Source organism: Leopardus geoffroyi, chromosome E3 (assembly GCF_018350155.1).
Source record: "Leopardus geoffroyi isolate Oge1 chromosome E3, O.geoffroyi_Oge1_pat1.0, whole genome shotgun sequence".
Taxonomy (NCBI): Eukaryota; Metazoa; Chordata; class Mammalia; order Carnivora; family Felidae; genus Leopardus; species Leopardus geoffroyi.
Window position 1 is genome coordinate 29,327,725 of NC_059340.1, and position 13,984 is coordinate 29,341,708.

At 51.6% G+C, this 13,984-nt stretch overlaps 1 protein-coding gene across 1 annotated transcript in view; it reads right to left on the reverse strand.

The window, feature by feature from the left end:
• Window positions 1-1,881: 1,881 nt before the first annotated feature.
• Window positions 1,882-13,984, reverse strand: part of BMERB1 (bMERB domain containing 1) — a 121,596-nt gene continuing 109,493 nt past the window's right edge. The window contains exons 4-6 of the mRNA XM_045461835.1: window positions 8,026-8,140; window positions 6,679-6,761; window positions 1,882-3,480 (exon numbers count right to left, since the gene is read on the reverse strand). Coding sequence (XP_045317791.1) covers window positions 3,368-3,480; window positions 6,679-6,761; window positions 8,026-8,140 — 311 coding nt within the window. The 3' untranslated portion in view covers window positions 1,882-3,367. The remainder of the gene's footprint in view (window positions 3,481-6,678; window positions 6,762-8,025; window positions 8,141-13,984) is intronic.

The window sequence follows — 13,984 nt, forward strand, 5'->3', positions numbered from 1 at the left end:
CATAATGGCGGACAGTTCTCAAAACTAAGACCGTGAAGATGAGAGGATGGTGGTGGCTGCAGGGGAAGACGGGAGGGAGGGCTGGCTGGCTGGCTGGCTGGCTGGCTGGTTGGTTGGTTGGTAGGTTGGTAGGTAATGGGAGAGATTTGTTTAAATTCTAGTGAGAAAAGAAAGGACTCTGGAGGCAACAGGAGGAGGGCTGGGTTGAATGGGGATTCCACCACCACCAACCCACAGGGCATCGCTCAAAGGACTTGGGACCACTTCCTCATCTATATGTGGAAGTGATGAGAACATCTGCCTCTGGGGTTGATGTGAAGAGCCATAGAGAAAATGCACATGTAGCTCTCAGTAAATGCTTCTCTTGTGTTATCTTTCCTGCTCCAGATCCAGAACAAGTGAGTCTGGGTTTGCAAGATTTCCTGGCCTTGCAGGCAGCCTTGGTGATCCAGCAGCATCTTGAATTATTACTTTCTTCTGCCCTTGTGCGAAAGCCTGAATAAATGATGGGGTTTTTGTTTTGTTTTGTTTTGTTTGTTTAAAACAAATCAATAGAAATAGCAGGAGCATAAGTCAGGTGTACCCCGGGGCTCAGGGGGATGTACTAGAGGCAGGATTTTTATGAGGGTTTCGATCTTCTTCGGCTCATTGGATCAGTGAGTGACTGCTCTCTAATTGGTCTGAGATCAGGCCTTCCAGACCGATGTTTTCTACAAAGAAGCGAGAGTAGTGGACCCTTTGCAGTGGTTTTTATTGCAAGAGTGGGAAACATCTGTAGAGTGGCTTGAATCGCGACCCCCGCTCCCCCCCCCCGCCCCCACAATTCCTATCTCAGAATGTGACCTATTTGTAAATAGGGTCTTTGCAGAAGGAATTAGGCTAAGGATTGACACGAAAGCGTCCTGGGTTTAAGGTGGACCTTATAAGAAGAGGATGGGACACAGATACGCATGCAGAGGCATGCATGTCTACGTAAAGACATGTAGAGACTGTAGTCATGAAGCCAAGCAAGACAAAGGAGTGCCAGGAGCCCCCGGGAGCTGGCAGCCATGAGGAAGAATTCTTCCCCAGAGGCTCCAGAGGGATCATGGCTCTGCCCACACCTTGGTTTCAGACCTCTGGCCTCCAGAACTGTGACAGGGTCCATGTGTGTTGTTTTAAGCCACCCTGGTTGAGGTCACCATGTTATGGGAGCCCTGGGAAGCTCATACCGTCCGGCTTCATGCTTGGTCTAAGGCAGTGAAGGAGGACGCCGGGTCCCCTGAGGCCAGCGTGGTGGCAAAAGGGAGTGGCCTGAGGCAGAAACACATCTGAGATGGCGGGAGGTGCTGAGGGTATGTTGCCCACTGGGCCGCGAAACCCAAGGCTACAGGGTCCTCCGTCAGAGAGACTTTGTATCAATCGCAAAGCTGCTGTGACTTGAGAGACATTCAGATTAACTTTTGACTTACAAATATTTTTGGAAAAGGTGATCTAGGAACTTTACTTTTATCTTAAGGAAAAATCAGAAATTCCGATGAAGCTCTCTCTGTCCCCCAGGATGTTTAGCGTGACATTTTTTTTTTAAGAGAGAGAGAGTGGGCGGGGGGTGGGGGGGCAGGGAGAGGGGCAGCAGGAGAGAGAGAGAGAGAGAGAAAAAGGGAGAGAGAATCTCAAGCAGACTTCATGCTCAGTGCATAGCCCTGGGCAGGGCTTGATCCCACGACCCTGGGGTCATGACTTGAGCCGAAATCAAGAGTTGGACGCTCCGCCAACTGAGCCACCCAGGCGCTCTGTGACATCTTGATAAGACTTAAAAAGTAGAAGTAGCCTAAATGTCCAACAGGAAGGAAATGGTTAGATAAAGTCATAGCCACAAGATGGATTACTAAGCAGCCATTGTGAATATTTATGAAGAGCGTTTAATGTTACAAACAGCTTTTAATGCCGTGGGAAAACGATAGTGATAATAATGCTAAATGAGAAAGGAAAACTGGTTATAAATGGTACAATATGATGCCAATCATGGGAACAAGACAAAACAAAAAAGCATAAAAAAAAAAAAAAAAACCTGGAAGGAAATCTCCCAAATGTCAGCGTGGTCTCTAGTTGGAAAATTTGTGGGAGATAAAAACAGAAAACAACGTCCTTATCCTTTCTCTACTTTTAAAATGGTTTACTGTGTCCTTGGGTTACTTCCACAATCAAGAAGAAAAGTAAAAACTTTAAAAATGCTGTGTACGTGGTTTCCATTTTTATTTTCTCCGATGGATGATTGCACATCAGCACATCTTGAGTTAGGCTAACTACTTTAGGCCGGTCACGACACATACACACACGTACAGAGAGGTCACACGGGCTGTGCCGAGCTGGCTGTAGCAAATGTACATCAAGTTACACAGGTGGAATTATTAGGCTGGTTAAAACACACCACCGAATGATGGGACACAGTTGGGTCAGGCCACCTCTCCCGCCTGCCGCTGCTGTTTCCAGAGGTCTGTGTGTTAGGCTGGTGAGTGGCGTCCTGCTGGCAGTCCCTCCAGTGGTCCCGGTGGGCGGAGAGAGCCTGGGTCAGCATCTGCTCTGGGTCCCCTCCTCATCTGCCCTTGCCTGGTGTCGGAGCCTCTGGCCCTCTGCTACCTCTTTCGAGCACTGGCTGTGCTCCAGCCTGGGCCCTCATCCCCACTGTGCTCCACACATCTGGGGCAGACATCGCAAGGGAAGGAAGAGCCAAGAGCCGGTGAACACACTCCCGATGTGAACCGTGCCCAGACACAGGAAGGGAGGAAGCAGGAGACGTAACCACAACACCACACGCAAGCTCAATCTTTATGGATGGACCCTCTTGTCTCCAAGACATCTGGACTATGTGGAGCCCTCCAGAGCACAGCCCCTGGGAGAGGACAGACGGGGGATGGGAGCTGTGCCCATGTGGGGCAGGCCTGACAGCAGAGCTAGGAGGGTGGATGGGGGATGTGTCCAACATGGTGCTAGATTGTTGAAAAGTCACGACTATACACACCTGGGGATCATGCCCCTCTCCCAGTTCATTCGCACAGTGGGTTAGATATAGATAGATAGATAGAAGTGGAGATATACTTTTTCAAGGGAGGGCCTTTCCTGGTGGTTGGATAAACAGTGAGACAGAGTCCTGGGTTTGGCATGCTCTGGGGAGGGCCATGCGACGGTGAGGGACTCCCTATTGCTACACTCTGTACAGGGCGGCCGGGCCCGCCCGCCACGCCCACGGCCCCTGGCGGCAGTCACAGGCTTGCCTTCAACCCCTTCCACCTTGGAGAGCTCTTGGGCCCCAGTGAAATGGGGGCTATGAAGACAAGAGGGTGGGAGGCGGGGTCCCCGCGGCCCCGGGGGCACCCCACACTGGGGGCTACATGATATTGCACTGGGTGGCCCCACAGCAATCCTTGATGAGTGCCAGCCCAGTCTTGGCCACTGTGGGCTTGCTAGGTGGGGGTTCTGCTTTCTTCTCTGCTCGGGAGCCTGCAGCAGGGTAGGGGCATGGAGGGAGAGAGGGAAAGAGGGAGAGAGGGAGAGGTGAGATGAAGAGAGCCCTGACCATCTGCATCCCCTGTCCCATCCCAACTCCTGGCCAGACATTGCTCCAGCTCCACAGATCAGGTGTTGTGGAGAGCTGGCATGTGTTTTATATGGTTCCAGTGACTGTTCCCACCTCCCTGTGGGCCCAGTGGTGTTCAGTCCTCAGCTTCCAACCACAGACTTTAGCTCTTATCCTATTCGGTTCTCTGCCAGGTCTAGCACAGGGTCTGTCATTCAAAGTATTTGGTGAACGGATACATGGGAACTTTTGTCCAAGTTGTTTCAATCTGAGGGCTCCTGTCTTTCAATTTTGGAAAATGCTCATATGTCATCTTTTCAGATACCTCTACCTCTTGTCCGTTATCACCCCTTCTGGAATGCCTATTAGAAATAAGTTGGACCTTATTATTCTATCTTTCCATCTCTTTGTGCCTTTGTGTTACATGCTGGGTAATTTCCTCAGTTTTGTCTTCCAGTTTACGAATTCTCCCTTCAGCTGTGTTTAACCCATTGGGTTTTTACTTCCATGACCCTAGATGGTTTTGTTTAGAAAGCTGAGTTTTTGTAAATCTACCTATTCTTTTTTCATGCAATCCTGCTATTTCATTTTGGGTTTTATCCCTTCTCTTATCTCTCATTATTTTATTTTATTTTATTTTATTTTATTTTATTTTATTTTATTTTATTTTCAACGTTTATTCATTTTTGGGACAGAGAGAGACAGAGCATGAACGGGGAAGGGGCAGAGAGAGAGGGAGACACAGAATCGGAAACAGGCTCCAGGCTCTGAGCCATCAGCCCAGAGCCCGACGCGGGGCTCGAACTCACGGACCGCGAGATCGTGACCTGGCTGAAGTCGGACGCTTAACCGACTGCGCCACCCAGGCGCCCCTCTCATTATTTTAAATATACGTACTTTATTGTCTCTTTTAGATAGTTTGTTATTTCTGGTTCTTGGGAGGACAGACATTCTCTTGGTGACTCCACTCACCGTGGTTCATTCATGGGTTTTAAATTTTTATTGAGAGCTCATCTTCATGGAGGTTGTTTTATCTATGGGTTACATATTATGGGATACAGAAGGGTCCCTACTGAACAGTATTGCATTTGCTTTGTTGGGATTAGAGGTTTCACTGTTGTTGTTTTTCTTTTTTTAAGTTTATTTATTTTGAGAGGAAGAACACAAGTCAGGGAGGGGCAGTCAGAGAGGGAGAGGGAGAATCCCAAGCAGGCTCCAGACACCAGCTCAGAGACCAATGCAGGGCTCAAACTCACAAACTGCGAGATCATGACCTGAGCCAAAGTCAGATGCTTAACTGACTGAGCCACCCAAGTGCCCCTTCACTGGCTTTATATTAGTTTCAAATTTTCAACTTTGGATCCCAGCACTAGACGAATAGTGTAAATTTGGACATTTGGCCCCTTGCATGGGGTGAAGGCTTGGCGTTTTGATTTCTTGCCAGATTTTTTGCTATCCAGCACCATGTATAGAAGGCAAGTTTCCTTGCTCCTTCTCCACACGGTTAGGTGGAGTTTTTCTAATTTGCCTTTCACGGAAGAGACAGTCCCCTGAGGATGCTGGATTTTGGTAGGGACTATGTGCCTTGGGATATTAAGGGCCTGCAGAATGGACCTTCTTCTTTCTTTATTCCCTCGCAGTCCACAACCATATTTCATGGGATGTTAATAGCTGGTCAGGAAAAACTGAGTTTGTGGCCATAGTAGATGGTGGCGGCCTTTGGGTTTTGTCTTCCTAGCAAGATTTCCAGTCCCTTCACCTCTGATAACAGTACATGTCCCTGTGGCTACAAGACTGGGCATGCAATGCAGAGCGGGCCAATCACAGCATCCCAGCCTGATACCAGTGATGGCCTAGGAGGTAGGATCACGATCCAAGAAGGGCCAATCAGAATATTCCTCTGAGACTGATGTGTTTGGGTATGAGGAGAAAGAACAGATGGTATTGCTTTGCTGCTGCTAAGTTCTGGTTCTGGAATTCGGGCCCCATGAAGAAGCCTGTGTAATAGGAGAAAATGCAGAGAGGGGCAGAGATAAGAAAAGGCAGGAAAGCGAGGGCATTCTAATAGCATCCAGCCCCTGAAGCCCCCTTTTTGCTAGGGCCAGTTTGAATAGGGCATCTGTTTCTTATAACGGGTCATTGACAGCAGGACCTGTTACCACTTTTATATGCTAATGGACACTGGCACCAGAGGGTCAGATAGGTAGCACTTCCCACACTGATCTCACACGGAATCCTTTTTGCTCTGAGTGTCAACAGAGGCCAGAGTTCCCTGAGCCTCAGCCCCCACCTTTTGGCCTCAGTGGCCACACAACTCCTTCTAAGAAACCCACCAAGCCGGGGGAGCCTGGGTGGCTCAGTCGGGTAAGTGTCGGACTTCAGCTCACGTCATGATCTCACAGCTCACGGGTTCGAGCCCCGCGTCGGGCTCTGTGCTGACAGCTCAGAGCTGGAGCCCACTTAGGATTCTGTGTCTCCCTCTCTCTGCCTCTCCCCCGCTCAGACCGTATCTCTTAAAAATATTAATAAACGTCAGGGGCGCCTGGGTGGCTCAGTTGGTTGGGTGTCCGACTTCGGCTCAGGTCATGATCTTGCGGTTTGTGAGTTTGAACCTCGCGTCGGGCTCTGTGCTGACAGCTCAGAGCCTGGAGCCTGCTTCGGATTCTGTGTCTGCCTCTCTCTCTGCCCCTCCCCCACTTGCATGCTGTCTCTCAAAAATAAATAAAATGTAAAAAATAAAATAAAATAAAAATAAAAAGACATTAAAAAAAAAAGAAAAGAAATCCATGAAGCCTGTGATTGGTAAGGGGACAGCTGCTACCATGACCAGCTGCACAGTTCGTGCAAAGTGACAATGCGGGGCCCCTTATTCCCAAACTATTAGGAATCTCAAGAGAGCAACAGCAGAACATGAAAGCGAGCACAGCGCCCCCTTCCAGGCATCGGGGCCTGAGCAACCTGACAGCAGCCTTGCCCATGAAGCTGGCCCTGCCCACTGCCATCCTGCACCCAAGGTTGCTCTCTAGATAGCATTTTGTTGTTCCCCCTCTGGCTCCCGGGCCTCTTTTAAATCTCCTTTTCTCTTGGATGGGGGGAGGACGAGGAATAACATGTGCACTCACTGGCTGGAGATTTGGTTACTTTATCTAGAGGTTTTAACTTGATTCTCAGGAAATCCGCCATTTCCTTGTCTTCTTCTTGCTCCCTGTGGACATAGGTGTGTAAAGACAAGAGAAAAGTAAAGTAAGCAAGGAAAGCATTAAGGGACCAAGGGAATGAGGCAAGAGGTCAAGTGTGTGAGACCACGTGTCAGGCTTCGTGGCGGGTGTGGGTACGCTGTGTGTTGGGTGTGGCTGGGGCACATATGTTGCCCTGGGTTCTGTGTGGCGGGTGTGCATATGTTGTGTGTTACGCATATATGGCGTGTGCATGTTGTGTTTCATGAACTTGCTCAGAAGCACAGACACTATCAACAATGGAGTAACTGTCTCCCTGGGGCCAAGGTGAGATCCCGGCACAGAAGCAAGGACATTATAAGACTCAGCCTCTGCTGAGGGTTCTGCGAGCTGAGGAACACCCCCTCCTGACCCTGTACCTTTGAGTCACCCTAGACATCTGTGCTCCCATGAAGTTCATGGCCAGAGTCAGAAAGCAAGTCACCTGAACTCTGCCGAGGGTCACCAGGAACGAAGGCAGCATTCCTCAGCTTGGCTGAGCCAGGCAAGGTGCATTCCAGGCCTCGGAGGACCCAGGAGGACACAGACAATAAAGAAGTTGCCTTCTGGGTTGAAGGAGGCCCTGTGAGCCTCTCTCCTTGCAGAGGCCTCCAAAGGCCCTGCTCCAGGACAAAAATATTCGAGAATCAGCATTCACATCTTTTCTACGCGGGCCTTGTCAGGGGACTGCAGGTGCACCAGGGCTCCAGCGCCCACAGATTTCCAGAAAAAGTGGCAGGTGCATCTGCAAATAGGAGACTGAGGGCTAGGAAGGGGGCACTGGAGCCACCAAGGGGAGGATAAAGAATGAAGCTGGGAAGTGGAGAGGGCAGGGAAGGAAGCAAGTCAGTACAGGGGGCAGGGTTTCTGCAGAAACCCGATGGAAGTTTCCGGAAGGTGCCTTGATGAAAAGTTTGCCTTGGGAGAAAGGTCAGTGAAGAGAATGTGTAGGAAGCTCTGCCGTGTGTTATGTGACGTAATTCTTGCCCAGTCACCTCCTCGAATAACACTGACTTAAGACCCAAAGGCCTTTGCAAGACTTTTTTGGAGCTGGATTCCAGTTTCCTTTGAACATGAAACAGGTCCTCAGGCCACAAGGCTGGCGGTTCATTTGGATCCAGTGTTTGGGAGCATTTGCTGAGGCCACACCTGTCAAGCCAGACTGGGAGACCCTGCAGCAGAAGGTGGGCTTAGGAGGAAGCCGAGGCCTGCGTTCCAGCAGCCTGGTGCGCGGGGACAGGAGCCCACACTCACCTCAGCCGCTCGACCTCCGCATCATCCACCAGAAAGTCTCTCTTCTGCACCAGCTTGTGGATCTTCTGGATTAGTTCATCCTCTCTCTGCTTCTGCAGCTTGGTCTTTTCTTTTTCTGGGAAGGAGAAAACACCGGCAAAGAAAACAGTCGAGTGTCTCTGCTGAAAGCACGTGAGTCCAGGGGCCAGGGTTAGTGACCAACCAGGTCACTCGCTGAGGGAACTTGAAGAAGCAAGGGGACCTCCTCAAGCCTCAGTTTCCTCTCCTGTAAAAACACACGGAGGGGCTTAAATGCAGTGGTGTTAAGTAAATGGCTTAGCAGAGAGCCAGGCCCGTGGTGAGCACTCAGTCAAGGGTAACGGTGCAACGAGTCGGGTCCTGCACAGGGCAAAGGGGTCGGAGGGCTCTGGCTGGGGTGCGGGAGGGAACCGCTCTACAGCCAGGGCAACCCAGTCTGCAGATGGAAATCATCCACGCTAATGGCATTAGCCCTATCCCAGATACCCAGGGCTAGAAGGCCAAAGAGAAATCCAAAGACCCCAGGGCTGGAGAGGATGACCGAGAAAAGTAGAAGGGTAGCGCAGATCCCTTCAGAAGATAAAAAGGAGGGGGCAGCCGATCTACAGGCACCACCCACCTGCCTGCGGGCACCACCCACCTGCCTGCGGGCACCACCCACCTGCCTGCGGGCACCACCCACCTGCCTCCGGACACCACCCACCTGCTTGCGGGCACCACCCACCTGCCTGCGGGCACCACCCACCTGCCTCCGGGCACCACCCACCTGTTTGTGGGCACCACCCACCTGCCTGCGGGCACCACCCACCTGCCTCCGGGCACCACCCACCTGTTTGTGGGCACCACCCACCTGCCTGCGGGCACCACCCACCTGTCTCTGGGCACCACCCACCTGCCTCTGGGCACCACCCACCTGCCTGCAGGCACCACCCACCTGCCTCCGGGCACCACCCACCTGCCTCCGGGCACCACCCACCTGCCTGCAGGCACCACCCTGTCTCTGGGCACCACCCACCTGCCTCCGGGCACCACCCACCTGCCTCTGGGCACCACCCACCTGCCTCTGGGCACCACCCACCTGCCTGCAGGCACCACCCACCTGCCTCTGGGCACCACCCACCTGCCTCTGGGCACCACCCACCTGCCTGCAGGCACCACCCACCTGCCTCCGGGCACCACCCACCTGCCTGCGGGCACCACCCACCTGCCTGCAGGCACCACCACTCAACTTGGTGATACGATCTTTGGCTTGCCAACGTCACCCACCTACTTGCCAATGGGAACTGCCAGCCTGCCAGGTTCACCCTGTGCTTTCTGGCACCACACACCTGATCCCTAACATCTCCATGTGCTTACCCACATGACTCTCTGACTCCCTTGTCATCCCCTCCAGCAACCTCCTTAGCCCAGGCCATCTCTTCCTGGACCACGTGTGCCCTCCTAACTGCTCTCCCTGGCCTGTCCCCCACAACATGACTGTGAGCACCCATTGGAGACTCAGACGATCCTGGCTTGACGCCCTAGCTCCCCCTCTTCCTAGCTGTGGGACTCTGGGCATGTTCCTCAACCTCTCTGAGCAGCTAGTCTCTCAACACAGATAATCCTGAAGTTGCTGCAAGTTTTTAAGAGAATTAAACCAAGTAAAATAGGCTGGCTGCCTGGTTTGTAGCAAAGGCTCATGAACAGCCGGCTACTCTTATTATAAGCTGTTATTTTACATCCTCACTTTGTTTTAATGACTAAATGCCCACTTCTTTAATATGAATTGAATCAGGTACAAAAGAAATAAATACCGATTTAAAGAAGGGAAAGCAAGTCTCACGGCATAAGTGTGCAAATGATAAGCGCTTCGTAAGTTGCAGCTATTATGTTCGTATTCCCATGAGTTTGTCACGTTCGTTTAATCTGTTTCCCAGCCTGGGCACTACTGATATTTGAGACTGGAGCATCCTTTGTTGCAAGGGCCGTCCTGTGCACTGGAGGGTGTTTAGCAGCGTCCTTGGCCTCCACCCACTAGATGCCGGGAGTAGCCCACCCCGGATGTGACACTCAAAATGCCTCTAGGGGGCAAAGTCACCCTGCTTGAGAACCACTGCTTTAATCCTTTCTAGCAACCCTACGAAGGAGACGCTATGTTTATGTCCGAGGGGAAAGTGCCACGGCCTCTCCAGCCAGGTCTACGCATCCCCAGTTCTGAGGTAGCAGTGATGGCAGACATGAGACATCTTGGCTTGTCCTAGAGAGGCCCTCAAGGCAGGGAGGGCCCTGGAGGTCTCCCCAACCAATCACCTGCACCCACCATGGGGAGCTGGTGAATGATGCGACTCTGGCTGGAGAAGTGTGAATTTCTTGGCCATTCAGTGATCTCTTTCCTTAATACCTTTATTGATGTGTTGCCGGGAGCATTGTCTTCCCCCCCCCCCCCCCCCCCACCAGCTTAATCCAGCTAGAAACCTGGCTCTGGTCCAGGGAATACACAGAAAGACTCAACAAGGATTCAGGGAAGAGGTGAGGAGGAAATCAGGAGAAGAAAGAAAACTTTAACGTGTGAACTTCTGCCCAAAGACTCGATTTCCTGGGGAATCAGTGGGACCAGCGTTAACGACCTGGGCTCCGTTGCCAACTGGTCCTGTGACCTCGTCAACCTGTGTTTCTCAGCTGGACACTTGATGGCATTTCAGGTGAAATGTGCTCTTCATTGTGGGACTCCCCCTGCGCTGTAGGTTTGAACGTCCTTGGACTCTGCCTACTATCAGCACTAATCTTGTCTTTATTTAAACTTTTGGTATTTTAGGGGGCGCCTGGGTGGCTCAGTCAGCTAAGCATCAGACTCCTGATTTTGGCTCAGGGCGTGGTCTCCCGGATCAAGCCCAGCATCGCACAGTCGGCTTAGGATTCTTTCTTGCCCTCTCTGCCCCTCCCCTGCCTCTTCTCTCTCTCTCAAAATAAATAAACCTTAAAAAAAAACTTTTGGTATTTTGTTCATCATGGATTGTGTGTGTATGTGTGTGTGAGTGTATTTCGGTGTTTTAAATATTGCATTAATATATTATTTGCCCTGATTACTGAATTTTTGTGCTCCAGCTGTCCTCCTTATCCTAGTCTCAGTCCTGGTTAGTTAGCAACCCCAGGGACTATGTGAAACAAAGACCTTGCTCCCACCCATTTCCACCTGTGTTCCAGAGGCTGCCACAGCCCCGACTGGAGCCTCTGTGGCCTGGAGTGGCTCTGGTTGGTCCCATGCTCACACACTCATATCTCTTTTGCCTCAGTGGCCCCCACGTGTTCTGCTGAGCCAATGGTGGGCTCGGAAATCTTTCTTCCCTCAACGAAGAAGGCAACCCACGTTCGACCCATCAGAGTTCTCCTGGGAGGCTGAAAATTAGGACACAGAGGTCCTGAGGGTTGGACTTTTGTGTTGGACGATCATGGGAAGGAGACAGGAGTGGCCTTGCTCAGCTCATCTGCTAGAGGGAGAAAATGGAGACTGTGTCCAACATGGAAGGAGAGAGAGAGAATGAGACAGACAGAGACAGGGAGGGAGGGAACATTCTAACAGCTTTCCTGTTTCTGGTTCCAGACCCTTGTGAGGATGGGTGGAGCTTCATGCTGGTATTGGGTTGAATGGATTCCCACCCACCAAAATGCCATGTCCACCCTGTTTGGAAATAGGATCTTTGGGGCACCTGGGCGGCTCAGTCAGTTGAGTGTCTGACTTCAGCTCAGATCATGAGCTCACGGTTCATGAGTTTGAGCCACGTGTCAGGCTCACTACTGTCAGCTTGTCAGTGCAGAGCCTATTTGGGATCCTCTGTCTCTCTCTCTCTCTCTCGCTCTCTCTGCCCCTTCCCTACTTGTGATCTCCCCCAAATAAATAAAATATTTAAAGAAATATTTTACAGGGGCGCCTGGGTGGCGCAGTCGGTTAAGCGTCCGACTTCAGCCAGGTCACGATCTCGCGGTCCGTGAGTTCGAGCCCCGCGTCGGGCTCTGGGCTGATGGCTCAGAGCCTGGAGCCTGTTTCCGATTCTGTGTCTCCCTCTCTCTCTGCCCCTCCCCCGTTCATGCTCTGTCTCTCTCTGTCCCCAAAATAAATAAAAACGTTGAAAAAAAAAATATTTTACAAAAGAAATAGAATCCTTGCAGGTGTCATTAGTTGAGATGAGGTCATACTTATTAGGGTGAGCCCTAAATCCGATGATTGATGTCCTTGTGAGGAGGGGAGAGGACACACAGATGTACAGGGAAGAAGCCATGGGATGACAAAAGCAGAGACAGGAGCGAGTCAGCTGCAAGCCGAGGAGCACCAAAGACTGCAGGCAGCCACCAGGAGCCGGAAGATGCAAGGAAGGATTCTCTTCTAGAACCTTCAGAAAAAGCACGGCCCAGCCGATGCTTTGCTTGTGGACTTGCGTCCTCCAAAACTGAGAGAGAATAAATCCATGTTGATTTATGCCACTAAGTTCGTGGGAATTTGTTAGGGCGGCCACAGGAAGCTAATGCGATGGCCTTGGGCTCCAGGAGCCTCCCTGATCCTTCCAGTAACTGCCCATTTTGTGGTTCCCTAAGCTTGGGTGGGTTTTCTCCGCGGGATATAAAGCGCAACAGCGGACCCGGCCCTGTGGCTCTCCACCCTGGCTGCTCCTCATAATCACATGACGTTTTAAAAAATGACCAATGCCAGAACCCCACACCAACTGAATCGAGTCTCTAGTAGATGAGCAGTGTCGGGCCATTGCCGTTTTTTTCTCCCTTCTTTTGCTGTTTTCTGTTTGAAATTTGACTTCCTGTGGTACAGTTTTATTGGGATATAACTCACATATACCATCACAATTCACCCATCAAGATACGCAGCCATCACCACAGCCGATTTTAAAACAGTTTAATCGAGGCGCCTGGGTGGCTCAGTCGGTTAAGCGTCTGACTCTTGATTTCGGCTCAGGTCATGATCCCGGGGTCATGGGATCCGCGTTGGGCTCTGCGCTGACAGCACGGAGCCTGCTTGGGATTCCCTCTCTCCCCCTCTCTCTCTCTGCCCCTCCTCCACTTGCATTCTCTCTCAAAATAAATAAATAAATAAATAAATACATATTTTTGGTGAAAGAACAATTTAATCACCTAGAAGAGAAACCCCACACCCACTTGCTGTCACCCCACACGGCCTGGCACCTGTGAGTGCTCCTTAGAGGAATGGTGCCGGAAGGACGACGGGCTCCCGCTGTACCCACCACCAGCAGACCAGGAGTGTATTTAAGGCCCAGAGAAACGAAGGTGCTACATCAAGTTCACCCGTCTGGTCAGCCTGGATTCAAACCCAGACCACGGGACTCTAGTGGTTCTCAGACGGGTGGCAATTTCGCACCTCCCTGCCGGGGGTATATCTGGCAGACATTTTTCACTGTCACGACTGCAGGGGAGATGCTACTGGCATCTAGTGGGCAGAGGCCACTGCTAAACATGCTACAGTGCACAGGACAGCGTTCCCCGCCCCCCCCGGCCCCAGCAAAGAATGGCCCAGCGCCACATGTTCCAAACGAGAAAGCATTTGGAACGGTGTCCTCTTCTACAACGCATTCTGACGGGCTTCCTACTCAATCGTAGCTGCCACTTACTGGTACCCGCTGTGTGCCAGGTCCTGTCTGAGTGACCAGAGTAGGGGATCCTGTTCTCTTCCTCAGCGCATGTGCAGTGCTAGCTGGCAGCCTGCGGCAGCACAGCGGCTGAGACATACTTACCAGACGGATAGAAGGGCAAACGTACTCAAGTAGAAGCCCATGGGGTGCTTATCCGGCCTGGGCGGCTCCTCCCCAAGGCCAACGCAAGGTTCCTGGGCCAGAGTTGTGTAGCTGCCTCCCATACACTTTTCCTGTGCACCTGCCAGACCTTCACACCTGCGCATAACCCAGCCTGGATGGGCAGGGAAGGCTCTCTTGGGAAACGG